General features: G+C 45.6%; 1 protein-coding gene across 5 annotated transcripts in view; it reads right to left on the bottom strand.

Annotated features, from left to right (window-relative positions):
- Srrm1 (serine and arginine repetitive matrix 1) overlaps positions 1-5605 on the bottom strand; it is a 35747-nt gene extending 30142 nt beyond the window's left edge. For 4 of the 5 annotated variants that reach the window (XM_004657507.2, XM_045148986.1, XM_004657508.2 and 1 more), the window contains exon 1: positions 5562-5605. In XM_004657507.2, coding sequence (XP_004657564.1) covers positions 5562-5582 — 21 coding nt within the window. In that variant the 5' untranslated portion in view covers positions 5583-5605. Of the gene's footprint in view, positions 1-4634; positions 4658-5561 lie in introns of those variants that run through there. The other variant, XM_045148988.1, reaches the window with a different exon arrangement.
- Between the last annotated feature and the right edge of the window lie 15252 nt (positions 5606-20857).

Here is a 20857-nt window from a genome sequence, read left to right as displayed (position 1 = left end):
CAGCGATTCTCCTGCTTCTGTCTCCTGTGCTGAGATTAAAGGTGTGCACCACCACACGTGGCTTACACCTCTTTAAAGTTTATTTGCAAGGAGAGAGACAGAGGGGGCAGGGAGAAAATGAGTATGGGGGCACCAGGACCTCCAGCCACTGAAATCAAACTGCAAAGGAATGTGTCACACTGTGCATCTGGCTTGATGTGGGTACTGGGGAACCTTAGGTTTTAACGGCAAGCACCTTAACTGCTGAGCCATCTCTCCAGCCCTATTTTACACTTTTATGCTAATATACAAGGCTTTCTGTTTCATTTTTACTAATTTATTTACTAGAGAAAGAGAGGGAGAGAGAGAGAATGGGAGCGACAGAGCCTCTAACCACTGCAAAAGAAGCCATCGTGTGTATCTGACTTATGTGGGACCTAGAGAATCAAACCTGGGTCCTTAGGCTTCACAGGCAAGCGCCATCTCTCCAGCCCTTTTCTGATTTTTATTTATTTATTAGAGATGGCTTTCTGTTTCAATGAGAACACACTAAAATATTTGAGGTTTTGTCTTCTGAAAACCAGGAGAAACTATATATAGGACTATATATGAGCACAGGGGACAACAGAGCACCCTAGGACTATATTGTGTTAGTTTTCCAATACTTGACTCTAGCGAGACAGAAGTGGATTGTTCAAAGTTTGAAGTCAGCCTGGTTCACAGCAAAACCCCACCCAAAAAAATCAGTGCAAGGTCATCCCCAGTTAGAGGATACACTGTCTCAAAAATCTCCAAATGACCAAGGAGCTTGCCTAGCATTCATAAGGCCCTAGGTTTGATCCCTAGCATCCACAAACCAGGTGTGGTGGTGCACACGCCAGTAATCCCAGCCCTGTGGAAGTAAAGGCAGAAAAGCAAGGCTATATTTGGCTATAAGAGCTCCAGGACAGCCTGACATATAAGACCTAGTTTCAAAGCAAAGACAAAAACAAACAAACAAACAAAAAAAAACCAACAACATGGTTGGAGAGATGGCTTAGTGGGTAAGGGGCTTACCAGCAAAGCCAAAAGACCAAGGTTTGACTCCCCTGAACCCATGTAAGGCAGATGCACAAGGTGGCACATGCATCTGGAATTCATTTACAGTGGCTAAAGGCCCTGGCCCACTCATTCTTTCTATCAGACTCTCTCTCAAAGAAATAAAATAACTTTAGGATAAATAAATAAATAACAAAAGTGAAAATACAAAAACAACAAAACCACAAATACAAAGAGGTGTGGTGGCACATGCTTTTAATCCCATCACTCTGAATAATAATAAGGGCTACAGAATAAGTTCCAGATATAGCCTGGGCTAGAGTGAGACTATGCTTTAAATACAAAACAATGGCTTAGCAATTAAGGCATCTGCCTGCAAAGCCAAAGGAACTGGGTTCAATTCCCCAGGACCCAAAATAGCCAGATGCACAAGCTGGCGCATACGTCTGGAATAGTTTGCTGTGGCTGAAGACCTTGGTGCACCCATTCTCTCACTCTCAAATATATAAAAATATTGGGCTGGAGAAGACAGCTTAGTGGTTAAGTCATTTGCTTGCAAAGCCAAAGAACGCAGGTTCGATTCCCCAGGACTCACGTAAGGGCCATGCACAAGGAGGCACATGTGTCTGAAGTTTGTTTGCAGCGGCTGGAGGCCCTGGCGTGCCCATTCTCTCTCAAATAAATAACATTAAAAATAAATAAGATACAAAACAAGGGCCTGGAGAGATGGCTCAGTGCTTAGGATGCTTGCCTGCAAAGTCTAAACAAAACAAAAACAACAAAAGCTCCAATACTAGGTGTATCATATAATGCACTCCTGTGCACTCAGGGAAAGTGGCATAAGAATCAGTTCAAAGGGCTGGAGAGATGGCTCAGCAGTTAAGACATTTGTCTGCAAAACCTAAAGACCAGGGTTCTATTCCCCAGCACACACATAAAGCAAGATGCACAAAGTAGCGCATGCATCTGCAATTCATCTGTAGTGGCTAGAGGTCCTAGTCTGCCCATTCTATCTATGCTTGCAAATAAATAACATACTTAAAAAAAAAATCAGTGCAAGGCCATCCCCAGTTAGAGGATACACTGTCTCAAAAATCTCCAAATCCATGCTGGGCCTGGTAGCGCATGCCTTTAATCCCAGCACTCGGGAGGCAGATGTAGGAAGATCGCCTTAAGTTCAAGGCCACCCTGAGACTCCATAGTGAATTCCAGGTCAGCCTGGGCTAGAGTGAGACCCTACCTTGGAAAAAAAAAAAAAATCTCCAAATCCCAGCGCTTGGGAGGCAGAGGTAAGAGGATCACTCTTTGAGGCCACCCCGAGACTACACAGTGAATACCACGTCAGCCCGGGCTAGAGTGAGACCCTACCTAGGAAAAACAAAACAAAAAACAAAAAAGCCCAAACCACCACAACAAAAAACAAAACAGGCCAGGGTGTGGACTACACAGTAAATTCCAATGCAGCCTGGGCTAGAGTGAGCCCTGACCCCAAGACAAAAATGATGTACACATAGAGCTGGGAGCGGTGGCAACACCTTTAATCACAGTACTTGGGAGGCAGAGGTGAGAGGATCACCAAGAGTTCGAGGACAGCTGGGACTACAGAATATCAGGTCAACCTGGGCTAGTGAGGGTATGGGGACGGGGAAGTAAAAAATAAACTGATGTACACCAAGGATCTGACATGTGGAAATTGTTCAGTTAATTCAAGGTACCATTTCTACCTTAACTGAAATACTGTTTATCATCTGCTCCAAATTTCTTTAACTCAGTTTAAATCCAGCAAACTCCTACACTGAGCCAGGCACCCAGCACTTGGGAGGCTGGGGCAGTAGGATTACTATATATTTGAGGCCAGTCTGGGGTACTCAAACTAAGACCCTGTCTCTCCTAGCCAGGCGTGGCAGCTCAAGCCTTTAGCCCCAGCACTCAGGAGGCAGAGGTAGGAGGACTGCCTGAGTTCGGGGCCACCCTGGGAATAAAGAGTGAATTCCAGGTCAGCCTGGGCTAAAGTTAAAACCCTACCTTGAAAAACCAAAGAGCCTCTCCTGCTCCAACCACTATTTCTGCACTTAAGGAATTGTAGGCAATTTCTTTTTTTTTTGTTGTTTTTTTTTTTGTTTGTTTTTTTGAGGTAGGGTCTCACTCTAGCCCAGGCTAACCTGGAATTCACTATGTAGTCTCAGGGTGGCCTCGAACTCACAGTGATCCTCCTACCTCTGCCTCCCAAGTGCTGGGATTAAAGGTGTGCGCCACCACGCCCGGCTTGTAGGCAGTTTCTTTAAAAAGCTGGACGCTCCAAGATTCTTGACCTCCACACCCCCCCACTTTGTTTTCAAGGTAGGGTCTTGCTCTAGCCCAGGCTGACCTGGAATTCAGTATGTAGTTTCAGGGTGGCCCCAAACTCATGACTATCCTTTTACCTCTGCCCCATGCTGCTGGGATTAAAGAAAGGAGTGCACCACCACGCCTGGCTAGAGGCCATTTTACAGAAAGCAAACTTCACCCGAAAGCTTACATACTGTCACATATTGCTTTTATTCAATCTCCTTTCCATTGGAAATAAAGGGCCAATGTGAAAGCAGACTTTTAATTGTTTCAAAATGTTACATTTTCCCACTGGAAATAATGAGTACTACAAAATTGCAAAGAGGACACAGCTCATGAGCAGTGTGAAAATTTGACAAGCTTGGACCGGGTGTCACATGCCTTTAATCCCAGCACTGGGGAGGCAGAGGTAAGAGAGGATTGCCTGGACTAGAAAGAGACACTACTTCAAAAACCAAAAATAGGGCTGGAGAGATGGCTTAGCGGTTAAGGTGCTTGCCTGCAAAGCCTAAGGACCCAGGTTCGACTTCCCAGAACCCACATAACCCAGATGCACAAGGTGACAAACTTTTGCCTGGCCAGAGGCCCTGGTGCACACAAGCTCTCTAACAAAAATAAAAAAGTTTGGCACGCTCATTTGAAACTATCATTCCATCGTAAGTAACAAACCAATTGTTTGCATAACCATGAACAAGTATCTACCCAAGTGTTTTAGGTCAAATGTTTAAAATCATATTGCAAATGTCTAGTTTTGAGCATCAAGGGTTTTTTTTTTTTGGGCGGGGGATGGGGGGAGTTGCCAGGCAAGCTCTCTACCCGATTTGTTCATTACAGTGTATACACATGGTGAAATGCCAAACTTTATCCCATAAACATGTATAAATTACTTTGTCAACTATGAAATGTAAGGATCCGGGAAAAAAAAAGTCAATGAAATTTACCTGACAGGGATGTTGTAAATATCAGAAATACCTTCCTCATGCTAGACAAACTCTCTACCCACTGAGCTCCATCACCAACCACGCCATCTCTTTACTTAAAAGCCCAGGCCCTTCCCTTCGAATTTTTCTCCTAAAAACACGTAGAAAGTTGTAAATTACACGCCCCATGGAGGGTGTAAAATTAACCTGTATTTGCAGTAAGTTGCAATTCGGGCTCTGACCAACTACAGTGTCTAGAATAGCTCTATTCTGCACTGAACCAATTTTGCAGATCCTAAAAAGTCATCCTAGCTACAAGTGTCCCATTCCCACCCATGTAGATCTCGAACCTGGAAGCGAATTTCCTACCTGAGTGGAAAAACGGGTTCTTACACACGAGCCTAATAAATGACAAAAGTCTGGGCCCTGAGGACCAACTACAGCAAGATACCTCCCTTTTCCTGCAGAGGGGTCCGACAGAATCACTTCGTCGCCCCCCCCCCACCTCGGCTTCCTAGAGTAACCCCGAGGGGGGGGGGAAGCGACGAAGGGCGGGAAGGGTTCCCACCGTAACCTGCTCTGTACCGGCGCGCAGACGTTTCGTTGCACCCCCGTGCCGGAACCGAGCCGCCCGCCCGGACGTTCCAAGTCCCCCAGGATCTCTCGGTCCTCCTCCCCGAAGGCCTATCATCAAATCAGGCGGGAGCACCCACGAACTCTGACCCCGCGCCTTCGCCCTGCGGGAGGAGGACGGGACGGAGCTCGCTTTCTCAAAAAATAGATAAATAAATAAAGCAACCTCCAAAGACACCTCTCCCCAGCAAGCTCTCATGGGCCGTACCCCCCAAACCGTATACTCTCCGATCGGCGTCGCCTCGGGCCTTCCCCCCGCCCCAACCCCCGACTAGGGACTTCCTCCTCGGGACTCCTCCAGGCCTCAGGAGCCGGTGGCCGGCAGCAGCGATCGGCCCGCGGGTCCCGCTAGCCCGGCAGCCAGGTTCGGCTCCGGCCCATTCCCGCCGCCATTTTCCGGCCACCGCGTAAGGCTGGGGTTGGTGGGGGGGGGGGGGAGAGACGACGATCCCGGGAGGAGGAGACTTGCGCAGGGGCGCACCGGTCTCCGCCGCAGCGCAGGGGGGAGCGCCCACCCACACCGAAAGGATCCTGACGATCACTGAGGCCCCGCTCCACAGGCCACCGTGTGACGAGGACAGAGTCCCCCTGCCGCCACCCCCGCCATCCTGCCTGACAAACAAGCCCCTCGCCTCCCCCTAAGACACCCGCGCTGCTACTTACGCGGAAGAATCCCGCGTCCATCTTGCTGCCTCGCTCGGAGATCGCTCCCTATCCCAGCGTGCACCGCGCCGCCGCGACGGAGGGCGGGACCCGCGAAGAGCAGCCGAGCGCCGCGACGCTCCGCGCGCCGCTTCGCTCCCCGCCCACTCTCCTGCCGACACGAGGCCGCGCCTGCTCAATAAATGAGGAGCCCTCTGCGCGTGCGCAAACGGGAAGGCGGGCTTATACCCTCCCTCAGCCAATGGAAAAGGCGAATTGGGCGTGGAAAACCAATGGAAGTAGGCAGGAGAGTCTTCCGCTCGCCCCCGCCCCCAGCCCACCCGGCAAATCCTTTTGTGGCGCGTGACCAGTGTGGTTTCCGCGCAACTCGGTATGGTCCGTCCTTGGACCCGTAGTTGGAGAGGTCTTTCGCTCTGAGGAGCTCCGTGGAGGCCTCCGAGAGAAAGGCTGTTACCTCGGAGTGACGCCGAGGAGGCGGCCTCCCCTTGTCATTGTGAAAATTGAGACCGTGGGTTGCAGGAGGTTGACAGTTAGTTGTCGGGTTGGCGCTGAAGCAGTGGAGCTGTGCAGTACGAATAAAGTCTGCACGCCAACTCAGGATGCGCTCGGCATATGGAATAGGCTAAATGGCCGTAACACGAGTTTCGGTTTCTTCTGTTCAAAGAGATGGAAGCTGAAGAGGCCCAAGGCTGGGGACGGCCGGGCTCGGTGTTTTTTTTTTTACCTAGCCTTTCTCTCCCTTGCTTCTCAGAAAAAGCCCTCTGTGGCCATCTTGTCCAATCTCCCCCTTCCATGCAACCCCCCCCCAAGACCCCGTCCTGCTTTTTCTTTCCAGCCCTAGTCCCCCTGCAAGTGGGTGTTTTGCCCTCATCACAGCTTCAGGTGCCATCTGTGTGCCGACAACACCCTCCTGTCCTCAAGCCCAGACCCCTCTCCTAGGCTCCAAGCTGCAGGGCCAAGCTTCCCCCTTGGATGGCCATAGCTCTCCTGTTTAAGATTGGCCTTGATGTTGGACTCTTTGCAACCACGAAACCCACGCGCTAAATAAGGAGGCTCAAGGCCACCTCTTTGGCTCTAGTTCCTGCACTAGACTCCTGATCTCTGCGCTCCTGGCCTTGTCACTCAGTATCCATTCTGAGTGACAGGCAGAGTAAGCCTATTACATTCATTTGCTGGAATGTCCCCAGGGGTCCAGGTTTCTCCAAAAGCCAAGGCCCCCACTCCTTTGACCCCTGGTACCCTAGCGCTGCTCGCTGCCTCGATTTCCTAAGCTTGCTCCTGCGAGGCCTTTGCCCTGCTGGTAACTTTTGCCAAGAATGCTCCACCTCCCGAATATCCAGCCAACCTTCAAGTTTTACTCACCTGTCCCTTAGGGAAGTCCTCCTGACCGCCCTGTGCAAGAGGGGCATACACCCTGCACATCCTGATGTCTCTTACTCTACCTCCCCTATAGTTGTTCTTTTAATTTGTTTTTTCTTTATTTATTTAGTTAGTTGTTTTTTTTTTTTTTTTGAGAAAAGAGGCAGAGAGAGAGATTGAGAGAGAGAGAATGAGCGAGAGAGAGATATTTGGGCATGGCTCAATACTAGAACTGTTGTCTAGTATTCATATGCTCTACCTTCATTTCCTTGTCTCAGACAATAAAAAAAAATAGTTGGGCATGGTTAAGGTGTTTGCTGGAAAACCCTAACGATCTGAGTTTAATTCCTCAGTACCCACGTAAAGCCAGAGGTACAAAAATGACACTTGTATCTGGAGTTCGATTGCAGCGGCTAGAGGCCCTGGCACACCTGTTCTCTCTCTTTCTTTGCAAATAAATAAAATCATAGGTATAGTAAATAAATAAATGAAGGAATAGAAAATAAAATACTAACATCTTGCTAACCTGGCAATATCTAGCTCTCTTGGCCTCTTTGATTATTTTCTGAATCCTTGCACCAACCTATTAACCATTCTCCCTGCCTTCAGGGTTGATGTCTAAATCTATATCAAAAGTAATTTTCAGCCGGGTGTGGTGGTGCACGCCTTTAATCCCAGCACTTGGGAGGCAGAGGTAGGAGGATCACTGTGAGTTAGGGGCCAGCCTAAGACTACATAGTGAATTCCAGGTCAGCCTGGGCTAGAGTGAGACCCTACCTTGAAAAACCAAAAATAAAAAAAAAAAAAAGTAATTTTCTAAGATAACTATCTTGATCCTGTCACTCCTAAATTTAAAACCCTTCAGTGGCTCTCTACTGTCCTCCACACAAAGCCCAAAAGCCCTTTGTAAATAGGTTACTGCTTATTTCTTCATATTTAGTACATGAGCCAGTCCTCCTCCTTAGCCCCCTGCTTTTTCTTGCAGTGTTGAGGGTAAAACCCAGAGCCTTGCAATGCGAAGCAAGCCTCCTGCCACTGAGCCACACACTCCTCCATGCCTCCCTTTTTAAGCTGTAGTTACACTGAACTCAGACACTTGTGTGATTAGAAACAGGTTAAGCTTGAAATGGCAGTTTCTTTGCCTATACATCAATAAACCCACAGTGACTTAGAAGTGACTCAAATGTCACCTCTTCAAATAAACCTTTTCTTTCTCTCATTTTTCTGTTTTTTTTTCTTAAAATTTTAATATTTTATTTATTTGAGAGAAAAAGAGAGAGGAATAGACAGATAGACAGAGATAACAGGCTTGCCAGGGCCTCCAGCCCCTGCAGACAAACTCCAAACCCATGTGCCACCTTGTGCAGCTGGCTTAAATGGGTACTGGGGAATTGAACCTGGGTCCTTAGGTTTCTCAGGCAAGCACCTTAAGCGCTAATCCATCTCTCTAGCCCTATTTTATTTTTGAGCATGCTCAATAAACTGGCCTTTTTTATGCAAGAGAGCAAGAGAAAGAGAGAGAGAATTGGCATACCAGGGCCTCTAGATGCCGTAATCCAACTCTGGATGCATATGTGTGACCTTGTGCATATGTGGAAACTTGCGCACTTGCATCACCTACGTGTCTGGCTTATGTAGGCTCTAAAGAGTCAAACATGAGTCCTTAGGCTTTGCAGGCAAGTGCCTTAAACACTAAGCCATCTCTCCAGCCCCTCTAGCTCTATTTTTTATTATTTTATTTTTCTAGGTAAGGTCTCACTCTAGCCCAAACTGACGTGGACTTCACTATGTAGCCTCAGGCTGGCCTCAAACTCACAGTAATTCTCCTACCTTGACTTCCTGAATGCTGAGATTAAAGGTATGCACCACCATGCCTGGCCTTTTGTTGTTGTTTTTTCAAGGCAAGGTCTTACTCTAGCTCAGGCTGACCCGGAATTCACTTCGCTGGCCTCAAACTCACAGTAATCCTCCTACCTCCGCCTCCCAGTGCTGAGATTAAAGGCATGTGCCACCATGCCTGGCTTTTTTTTTTTTTTTTTTTTTTTTTTTGGTTTTTCCAGGCAGGGTTCACTCTAGCTCAGGCTGACCTGGAATTCACTATGTAGTCTCAGGGTGGCCTCGAACGCGTGGCAATCCTCCTACCTCAACTTCCTGAGAGCTGGGATTAAAGTCATGCGCCCCCATGCTCAGCTTCAGAGGTCTTGGGAGAGGTTCCTACCTTCTACACCACTAGAGTCCCTCAGGAGTTTGTACATATTTTATCCCCATGGTCAGAAACAGCTGTGGTTTCCTTGCAGCAGTTTTTTTGCTCTTCCCACCTTTTGTTGTTGTTTTGAGGCGTGGTCTCATGCAGCTCAGGCAAGCTAAAACTTGCTATGTAGCCAGCAATAGTGTTGAATTCCTAACCCAGTTCCCAAAGTGCTGGGATTATAAGTGTGGACCACCATGCCTGGCAATTTGTTTTTCAGGGTATAGAACCAGGGATTGCTAGGCAAGTGCTCTACCACTAAACTATAATCCCTCCCCCCATTATCTCCCTTTTTTATGCTTAACCCTTTAAGTGGTCAATTTTTTTGAGCTTTTAAAATTTTATTTATTACTTATTTGAGAGGGAGAGAGAATGGGCACACCAGGGTTTCCAGCCACTGCAAACGAACTCCAGACACATGCACCACCATTTGCAACCAGTTTTACATGGGTACTAGGGAATTGAAACTTTGTCCTTAGGCTTTGCAAGCAAGTGTCTTAACCACTAAGCCATCTCTCCAGCCCCTTTGAACGTTTTTTTTTTTAGCATCTTAATCTAGCCAAAGTTGGTCTGGAACTCACTGTATAGCCCAGCCTGGCCTGGAACTCATGGTGATCCTTCTACCTCCTAAGTGTTGGATTAAAGGCATGAATCAGTGGGGAATGGTGGTGCACGTCTTTAATCCCAGCACTCAGGAGGCAAAGGTAGGAGGATTGCCATGAGTTCAAGGCCACCCTGAGACTACATAGTGAATTCCAGGTCAGCCTGGGTTAAAGTGAGACCCTACCTCAGAAAACAAAACAAACAAACAAACAAAAATCATGCCAGGCGTGGTGGTGCATGCCTTTAATCCCAGCACTCAGGAGGCAGAGGTAGGGGGATCATCAAAAGTTTGAGGCCACCCTGAGACTACATAGTAAATTCCAGGTCAGCCTGGGCCAGAGTGAGACCCTACCTCGAAAAACCAAAAAAAAAAAAAAAAATCAACCCTCTCAAAACAAACTTAATATTATGCCGAAGTTGCATATTCTCATTATAGAACAATCTTTTATTTATTAATTATTTATTTATTTGAGAGACAGGCATATATAGAGAGCGACTAGATGCACCAGGGCCTGCCTCTAGCCACTACAAATGAACTCCAGACGAATGCGCCGCCATGTACATCTGGCTTACATGGGTACTGGTACCTCCCCCCCCCTTTTTTTCTGAGCAGGGAAGAACAATCTTTTGAGATATAAATATAGCTGGTATGGTAGCTAAACACCTTTAATCCAGAGGCTGAGGGTGGGAGGATTGTTTTGAGTTCAGGCTGTCCTGGGGCTCGAGGAAGTTCCAGGTCAGTATGGGTTAGAGTGAGGCCCTACCTCCAACCAACCAACCAACCAACAAAAAGAAATACAGTAGCTTTATCCAGAAAGTATGATTGCCAGGTGTGGTGGTGCATGCCTTTAATCTAAGCACTCTCTCAGGAGAAAGAGATAGGAGGATTATTCTTTGAGGCAAACTTGACGCTACATAGTGAATTCCAGGCCAGTGTGGGCTAGAGTGAGACCCTACTTTGAAAAACCAAAAATAAATAAATAAAAATTAAAAATAGTGCTGGAGAGATGGCTTAGCAGTTAAAACACTTGCCTGAGAAGCCTAAGGACCCAGGTTCGATTCCCTAGGACCCATGTAAACCAGCTGCACAAGGTGGCTCATGCATCTAGAGTTTGTTTGCAGTGGCTGGAGGCCCTGGTGTGCCTATTCTCTCTCTAATAAATTTAAATAAATTAACTAATAAAAATTTAAAAGTAGAATTAAAAATAACAACAACAAAAAAATCTAGAAATCATAGCATGACAGCTTTTTGTTGTTGTTTGAGGTAGGGTTTCACTCTAGCCCAGGCCGACCTGGAACTTACTATGTATTCTCAGAGTGGCCTATCTCTCATGGTGATCCTCCTACCTCTGCCTCCCAAGTGCTTTTTTGTTTGTTTAGTATGGCAGATTTATGTATTAACAATAAGAACACACAAAACAAACTAAGGTTTCATTTTGAGTTATTGTTAAGAAAAAAAAAAACCCAAAGTATGAACATTTAACAATAAATATGTTATTTGTCATTCACAAATTCTGCAAAAAAGAGTTTATTCATGAGGTGGCCAAGCATATGGAGACAAGGGATTGTCTTCAATGTCTATCCAAAGACAGGGATTTAGGGATATTTGTAGGACAATGAAGCAAGATGTCTTAGGTGTGGGGAAAAGTGGTTAGAGAATTTATTCTTTCTCTCTTTCTTTTTTTGTTTTTCACAGTAAGGTCTATCTGTGGTCCAGGCTGACCTGGAATTCACTATGTAGTCTCAGGCTGTCCTCAAATTCATAGTGATCCTCCTACTTCTGCCTTCCAAGTGCTGGGATTAGTGTGCACCACCACACCCAATTTATTCAGGCTTTCTTGGATAATGTATAACTGCAATTGTATTAATATAAAGTGTTGTTTTTTTGTTGTTTTTTTTTTTTTGCAAGGGCGTGGTGGGGCAGTGTCTTACTATAGTGTAGGCAGGCTCACCTGGAATTCTCTCTGTAACCCAAGCTAACCTTGAACTCATGGCAATCTTCCTACCCCAGCCTCCTGAGTGCTGGGATTAAAGGCATGATCCAACAAGCCTGGCTCTATTACTTTAAGTTTATTTACTTTTTTTTTTTTTCTTTTTGAGGCAGGTCTCAATCTATAACCTAGAACTCATGGAGATTCTTTTATCTCAGTCTCCTTGAATGCTGAGATGAACGATGTGAACCATCACACCTGTTGTTACAAATTCAGTGTTAGAGTGCTTGCCAGGTATGCATGAGGCTCTGGGTTCAATTTCCATAAATGGGGACTTTAAAAAAAATTATTTATTTATTTGACAGAGAAAGAGGGAGGGAGGGAGAGAGAGAGAATGGGCGCGCCAGGCCTCCAGCTACTGCAAACGAACTCCAGACGTGTATGCCCCCTTGTGCATCTGGCTAATGTGGGCCCTGGGGAATAGAACCTAGGTCCATTGGCTTTGCAGGCAAACACCTTAACCTCTAAGCCATCCCTCCAGCCCCAAGGGAAACTTTTTTTAATGGTCAAGTTGCTTACAATGGTGACATTTAAACAAGAATAATGGAGTCACATAGGGATGAAGAGATGGCTTAGCGGCTAAGGTGTTTGCCTGCAAAGCCAAAGGACCTTGGTTTGATTCTCCAGGACCCACGTAAGTCAGGTGCACAAGGGATGCATGCATCTAGAGATTGTTTGCAGTGGCTGGAGGCGCTGGTGCACCCATTCTCTCTGTCCCTTTCTCTGTCCCTTTCTCTGACTCTTTCTCTCTCTCTCAAATAAATATGTAAAAATAAAGTTAAAAAAAAAGAATAATAGAGTCACAACAGGAGAATGTGTTAGGAGAATGTCTTAACCATCACTGTTCTGCACGTCATTTATGTTAAAAGATGTTTCATGCTTCCTGAAGGCCTTTTCCATATTTATTCCATTATCAAAGATAATCACACCACACTTTTCTTTTTACTGTCCTTCCATTCAATAAGTAATCAGATTCACTGAGAGTGACTATATGAAGGCAAGAAATCTCTTAGCAATAAACAAAAATGTCCCAGGCATAATGGCGCACACCTTTAATCCCAGCACTTGGGAGGCAGAGGTAGGAGGATTGCCTTGAGTGTGAGGCCACCCTGAGACAACATAGTGAATTCTAGGTCACCCTGGGTTAGAGTGAGACCCTGCCTCAAAACCACCCCCCCCCAAAATAAACAAAAATGAAACTTTAGGGCTGGATTGATAGCTTAATGGTTAAGGAACTTACCTGCAAAGCTTAAGAACCCAACATTGATGCCCTAGGACCCATGCAAGCCAGATGCACAGGGTGGTGCATGCATTTGGAGTTCATTTTCATTAGCTAAAAGCCCTGGTGTGGCCATTCTTTCTCTCTATCAGCCTCTCTGTCTACCTCAAATAAATAAATTGCCAGGTGTGATGGTGCATGTCTTTAATCCTAGCAGTTGGGAGCAGAGGTAGGAGGATCAGCATGAGTTTGAGGGCCCCCTAAGACTACATAGTGAATTCTAGGTCAGCCTGGGCTACAGTGAGACCCTACCTTGAACTCCCCTAATGAATAAATAAATATTATTTTTAAAAAATGAAACCTTTGCTTTTATCATTAATACATAAATCTGTCATATTATAAGATTTCTAGCTTTTCTTTATTTTGTTATTTTCAAGGTAGGGTCTCACTCTTGTCCAGGCTAACTAGGAATTCACTGTGTAGTCTCAGGGTTGGCCATGAACTCACAGTGATTCTCTAACTTCTGTTTCGTAAGTGCTGGGATTAAGGGCATGTGCCATCATACCAGATTACCAAGTGAATGGGTGTGCCAGAGTGTCTAGCTGCTGCAAACAGACTCCAGATGCATGCACCACCTTGTGCATCTGGCTTTACATGGGTATTGGAGAATCTAACCATGGGTGTGGAGAACCATGGGGATGGGGTACTGGGAAAACCCAGATTGTTAGGCTTTGCAGGCAAGTACCTTAACTGCCAAGCCATCTCTCCAGCCCTGTAGTTGTTAATTTTTTAAAAAAAATTTATTTGCAAGGAGAGAGAAAGAGAGAATGGGCACACCAGAGCCTTTTGCCACTGCAAGCAAACTCCAACTGCATGCACCATTTTATGCATGGGTAATGGGGAACCAAACCTAAGCCGTCCATCAGGCTTTGCAAATAAGAGTCTTTAACTGCTGAGTCGTCTCTCCAGCCCTCTAGTTGCTTTGCATATATAAAAACAAGCCAGGCATCAAGAGGTTTTGAGTATCAGGCAAGCTTAGGATATGTAGTGAGACTTTGTCTCAAGTGACCAAACAACTAACCAACAATAACAAGGAAAAGCTGGGTGTGGTGGCATACTCCTTTAATCCCAGCATTTGAGAGGCTGAGGTAGGAGGACCTCTGAGAGTTCAAGGCCAGTTTGGGGCTACAGAGTGAGTTCCAGGTCAGCTTGGACTAAAATGAGAGCTTACCTTCAAATCCAACTCTACTCAAAACACAAGAGCTTACAGGGCTTGGAGAGTGGCTCAGCTGTTAAAATACTTGCTTGCAAAGCCTGCCAGTCCAGGTCAACCAGCCACCCACCCACATAAAGCCAGGCAGGTGTTACTTTGCAGGAGTGAGGTCCTGCTATTCACACACATGCATGCAAGTAAATAAATAGTTTTTTTTTTTTTTTGAGGCAGGGTCTCCCTCAGGCCAGTAAATAGTATTTTTTATACTTTTTTTGTTTATTCTTATTTATTTGAGTGCGACAGAGAGAGAAAGAGGCAGAAAGAGAGATAGAGAGGAGAGAGAGAGAGAATGGGTGCACCAGGGCCTCCAGCCATTGCAAAAGAACTCCAGACGCGTGCGCCCCCTGGTGCATCTGGCTAACGTGGGTCCTGGGGAATCGAGCCTCGAACCGGGGTTCTTAGGGTTCATAGACAAGCGCTTAACCTGTAAGCCATCTCTCCAGCCCATAAATAGTATTTTTAAAAAGGTATATAAACATCAAGTAGGTATGATGTGGAAATAGCTTTTCTGTATCTTGCTTTGCTAGTATACTAACAATAACATGTCACTAGAGGGCGCTCTAACCTCTCAGTACAAGGAAACACTGGGAATGATCAAAATTGGGTATCTTCCTTAATTGTTCTCAACCTTACTTTTTTTTGAATTCTTAATATTTTTTTTTTTTTCGAGTTAGGGTCTCACTCTAACTCAGGATGATTTGAAATTCACTATGCAATCTCAGGGTGGCCTCAAACTCATGGCAATCCTCTTACCTCTGCCTCCCAAGTGCTGGGATTAAAGACATGCACCACCAAGCCCAGCCCTTAATATGTTATTTTTATTTATTTATTTGAGAGAGAGGAGGAGGGAGAGCTAGAGAGAGAATGGGCACAACGGGGCCTCTAGCCACTGCAAATGAACTCTAGATGCATGCACCACCTTGTGCATCTGGCCTATGTGGTCTGGGGAATCCAACCTTGGTTATTTGGCTTTGCAGCCAAGTGCCTTAACTGCTAAGCTATTTGTCCAGCCCCTAATAAACACTTAAAAAAAAATTTTTTTTTAATCAAGGTAGGGTTTTGCTCTAGCCCAGGCCGTAAAAAAATTTTTTTTTGTTTTTATTTTTTTTGTTTTTTCAAGGTAGGGTATCACTCTAGCCCAGGCTGACCTGGAATTCACTATGTAATCTCAGGGTGGCCTTGAACTCATGGTGATCCTCATACCTCTGCCTCCTAAATGCTGGGATTAAAGACGTGCATCACCATGCTGGGTTGTTTTTGTTTTTCAAAGCAGAGTGTCACTCTAGCCCAGGCTGACCTGGAATTCACTATGTAGTCAGGGTGGCCTTGAACTCATGGTGATTCTCCTACCTCTGCTTCTCAAGTGCTGTGATTTTTAAGGTGTGTGCCACCACACCTGGCCAAAAAAATTATTTTACTTTGTTATTATTATTAACAACATATTTTGTGTAGATACATCATGCAAAAGATTTTTAAAAATATTTTATTTAGAGAGAGAGAGAGAATGAACTCAAGATGTATGTGCCACTTTGTGCATCTGGCTTTACATGGGTATTGGGGAATCAAACCCAGGTCACTGGGCTTTGCAGGGAAGTGCCTTAACCACTGAGCCATCTCTCAAGCCCATTGCCTCACATTTTTTTTTCAAGGTAGGGTCTCGCTGTAGCTCAGGTTGACCTGGAGTTCACTATGGAGTCTCAGGGTGGCCTCAAGCTCACAGAGATCTACCTACCTCTGCCTCCCAAGTGCTGGGATTAAAGGCAGCATGGCTCATACTTTTGTTTATTTCTTTATTTATTTGAGAGCACCAGACAGAGAGAGAACAAGGCAGAGAGAGAGAGAGAGAGAAAGAGGGAGAGGGAGAATGGGTGTGCCAGGGAATTGAGCCTCGAATCAGGGTCCTTAGGCTTCACAGGCACGCGCTTAACCGCTAAGCCATCTCTCCAGCCCCGGCTCATACTTTTAATTCCAACACTAGTAAGGCTGAGGTAGGTGTCTAAGGCTAGCCCGAGCTATGATTGAGTTCCAGGTCAACTTGGGCTTGCCTCAAAAAAAAAAGTAGCTTTGGGACTGGGAAGATGACTGATTAGTTAAAGGTACCTGCTTGCAAAGCCTGCCATGCTAGATTCAATTCCATAGCACCTATGTAAAGCCCGATGCAAAGTGGCACATGCACCTGTGACCCAAATGCATCCATGACAATGGGAAGTGGAGCCAGAAGAATGTGAAAACAGAGTGCATCTGGCTTTATGTAGGTACCAAGGAATTTAACCTGAATCATTAGGCTTTGCAAACCAGCGTTTTAACCTCTGAGCCATCTTTCCAGCTTCCATTTATTTATTTATTTTTTAATTATTAGATTATTATATTTATTGAGGGAAGTACAGAGCCAAGGAAAGGCACTCATGTGGCTAGAGATCCCACGTGGAGGGCCTGGAAAAAAAATCCTGCAGAAAGAAAAGAGAGAAGAAAGTTCAAGGAGCTCCTGCCATATGGGGAGTTGGAGGGGACAAAGAACCCATGTGGAGATTAAGGACTAGGGGGCTGACCCAGGCCCAGCCGAGGGAAACACTCACCCACAGCTGGACGTCCCAAGTGGTCAGTGAGCCTGCTCTCCCCTTGCAAAGGTATTTATAACTTTCTAGTGGTGGACTGTCTTCTGGCTCAGGTGAATCAGAGGGACAGCTGGCTGGTTTGGGCTAGGGACTATCACAGGAAGAGGCTAGCCCTGACACCAAATTTCAGGGGCTGAACTTGATCAAACACACTGTTTAAAACCTATGACAGACCTCCATTCTAGGTGGTGTTGTGGTTTGTGAAAGAACAGGTTGAGGGAAGTAGGCAAGAGATAAGAAGTCAGATTAGGGCTGGAGAGATGGCTTAGTGGTTAAGCGCTTGCCTGTGAAGCCTAAGGACCCCGGTTCGATGCTCAATTCCCCAGGACCCACATTAGCCAGATGCACAAGGAGGCGCACGCGTCTGGAGTTCATCTGCAGTGGCTGGAGGCCCTGGCGCGCCCATTCTCTCTCTCTCTCTCTCTGCCTCTTTCTCTCTCTGTCTGTCACTCTCAAATAAATAAACAAAAAAATAGTAAATAAAAGAGTTATTATTAAAAAAAATGAAGTCAGATTATCTTTGATTTCTAGCAAGTGCAGACTTTCCTGCCTTTTTCTTACTTCCAGGGACTTAGTCACCTTAACTGTACCCCCTTCTCTCATGCAAAGACACTCTAACTGCTGACACAGGGCAGCGGGCAATGGTGTCAGGTCTTGAACTACCTCCAGCTGAATGGGGGTGTAGAAATGTGGCAGTTAGAAAGTCTTTCCCAGAGAGGGGAATTATTCTAAAGGATCCCGAAAGTGTATTAAGGGAGTGCAGGAAGATAGTTTTGGAAGAAAATGTTGGGGAGAAAGAATAAAAGCAAGGAGTTAATGAGAAGTGAGCACACAGCAAACTGTTTGGTTTTTCTTCTTGTGGACGTCTAGGCTTGGAGAGCATTTGAGGGAACCCAGGGAGATGGAGTTAGATGGTCTCAGGACCACCTGAGCATGAGCTGGCTGAAGTTTTCTCCTAGAATTGTTCTTTGCATGGTACAGTAGGGTCTGACATGGTCTGATTTTGTTTCTGTATGGCTTATAAAACAGAAGAGGTATTAGCAGAGTTATTAGGAATACATAATTTTAGAACATTTCATCTTGATAATAGCAAATATGTCATAACTCATATACTAGCCTTCCAGAGTGTGCCTTTTTGCTTATCTATTTTATTTATTTATCTGAGACAGAAAGAAAGAGGGAGAGAGAGAGAGAGAGAGTGAGAATGGGCGTGCCAGGACCTCCGGCCACTGCAAATGAACTCAAGACGCATGCACCACCATGTGCATCTGGCTTATGTGGAACCTGGAGAATCAAATCAGGGTTCTTAGGCTTCATAGGCATATGCCTAATCACTAAGTCATCTCTCCAGTCCCAGATTTTAAAATTTGTCCTGGGGCTAGCCAGGGCCAAGGGTTGGTACTATAGAGCCATTGGGTGCCAATAGGGGCTGTACAACATATTTTTGGTCTCAGGACTTATTTAATGATGGTCTGGTACAAGTTAGAAGGGACTCACCATTGTTTTCAGTATAAGGAAGTCTTTTGAACTAAGTGACACTTGGTCAGAGAGTCATCCATATATATTTTAGATTTGAAAATAACCAGTTTAACATATATGGTTGCTTTTCCTTATTGTAGAATTAGAACTATTAGAAAGGGTACAATATGTCTTGAGGCCTTGTTTCGCGATCCTCCTATTTCTGCCTCTCCAGTGCTGGGATTAAACGCATGTGCTACCATGCCCTGGCTGTTCCCCTTTTTGGAAAGTTCCTGTTGTGTTACTTAATAGACCTTTCATATAATACTTGAGGTATCCTTTTATCTTTGGTTATACATTTTTCTCTGAGTTTAAAAAATTATTTATTTGAGAGAGAGAGAGAATGGGTGCACTAGGGCCTCCAGCCATTGCAAATGAACTCCAGATGCATGTGCCCCCTTGTTCATCTGGCTTATGTGGGGGTCCTGGAGAGTTGAACTGGGATCCTTTGGCTTTGCAGGCAAGTGCCTTAACCACTAAGCCATCTCCCCAGCCTTTTCTGAGTTTTTAAGACCAAGCAGATAGGTGTTCAAAAGAGAGGAACTGGGCTGGAGAGATGGCTTAGCCTCTCTCTGTCTATCACTCTCAAATAACTAAATAAAAATGTACAAAAGAAATTTTTAAAAAAGAGAGGAACTATAAAGAGAACCAAAGTTTTTTTTTTTAATTTTTTGTTTATTTTATTTGTTTGAGAGTGACAGAGAGAAAGAGGCAGATAGAGAGAGGGGGGGAGAGAGAGAGAATGGGCAAAACAGTCCTCCAGCCACTGCAAACGAACCCCAGACCTGTGCACCCCCTTGTGCATCTGGCTAACGTGGGTCCTGGAGAATCGAGCCTCGAACCGGGGTCCTTAGGCTTCACAGGCAAGCGCTTAACCGCTAAGCCATCTTACCAGCCCAAGGACCAAAGTTTTATGCTGTTTGTCATACCCTTTTCCTTTTTAGAGACAATTGGCCATTTGGTCTCTGGACAGGGTCTGGGGGACGCATAACTCAAACTTGCTCCGGGTCTGAGATAAAGGGGGCATCATCCCTTTTTCCAGAGTCCAGCTTGCCATGACTTTAAACAGCTTTTAACAGTAAGCAAGAGCAAAAGCAAACAACAGAGCAGAGAGCTAAGCATCCTGGCATTCCTTGTCTTATTTTGAGGTTTTTTTTTTTTTTTTTTTTTTAAACTCACATTGATTTATTAGAATATGAAAAAGGTTCAATTTCTTCTGTACAGGCGGCAGAGCGGCAGCAGTTGCGGTGGCTTTGTACGTGGTTGTCGATGTCGCCTTGCATGGCAACTCCTGCCCAAAACAGCACTTGCATGAAGAGGAGGCAGCTGGTCCGAGCACCCATGGCCCATCCCCGGGAGAGGGACCCTCTGACTATTGCACGATGCTGGGGGAGGAAGCGAGTGCCCGGGGGTCGAATGGACACCCGTGGGCCCTAGGCCCAGCCATGGTGGCGGTAGGGAGTGTGTGGATGTGAACAAAGGTTTCTGGCGTCCAGCACTCTGTCCACCCTAGCAGCCCTGACCAGGGGAAACCTCCCCCATGGCTGGGCTCCACAGCAAGCTGGGTGTGCAGGAGAGGGAGAGGGCTGGAGACAGGCCAGGTCATGAGGGCTGGGCCCACGACCAAGGCAGGTGCCAGGAGGCCTCCCGGCTGATGTGGCTGGAGAATCATGACATGTGGAGCCATGTCTGAAGTCAGAGCCTCGGACAAAACGGCCCAGCAGGCAGAGGACCGCTTCGGGGGAGGATGTTAGAGGAGTGAGAGAGGCGGAGACTGACTGGCGGGGTGTTGTTTTTCACCTAGGAAATTTAGTTTACCCATTTGTAATACACAAGGTGATATGGTCTTGTCTATGTCTAACCTGGTTCGACCTCCAGAGCATGGGAATTACATGTGTGCTTATGACTTTGTGACCCACCTGGCATAGGACATCATCTGTGTCTAATGTAAGGGTAATTTAGATGAAGTCTGTGTCCCTATATAAAACTTTTAAAGCATCCTTAAGAGTCTGTAACCAGTTGGAAAATACTTCATTTTAGCCATGGTGTTTATCTGGTTAGCCTAAAAATTAGCTGTTTGTGTCTTATAAAATGAAATTAATTTTAGGCAAAATTTGGTCTTTTTAGATCTATATCCTTTCTACATATGAACACCTTCATGCACATATTTTAACATTCTGATCTAAGTTCCACTCAAAATAATCATTTTTAGGACTGGAGAGATGGCTCAGCAGTTAAGGGACTTGCATTTGAAGCCTAAGGTTCAATTCCCCAGTATCCACATAAAGCCAGATGTGTAAGGGGCCTGCATCTGGAGTTAGTTTGCAGTGGCTAGAGACCCTGGTGCACCCATTCTATCTCACTGTCTGCCTCTTTCCCTTTCTCTCTCAAATAAAATAAACATTTTTTTAAAAAGCATTTTTAGCAAACATTCTATGTCTAACATTGAAAAATTCCTTCCCAGTTCCTT

The sequence above is a fragment of the Jaculus jaculus genome, chromosome 5, assembly GCF_020740685.1.
Source record: "Jaculus jaculus isolate mJacJac1 chromosome 5, mJacJac1.mat.Y.cur, whole genome shotgun sequence".
Classification (NCBI taxonomy): domain Eukaryota; kingdom Metazoa; phylum Chordata; class Mammalia; order Rodentia; family Dipodidae; genus Jaculus; species Jaculus jaculus.
Note: the sequence above shows the minus strand (reverse complement) of the source record. Positions and strands in the feature narration are given on the sequence as shown.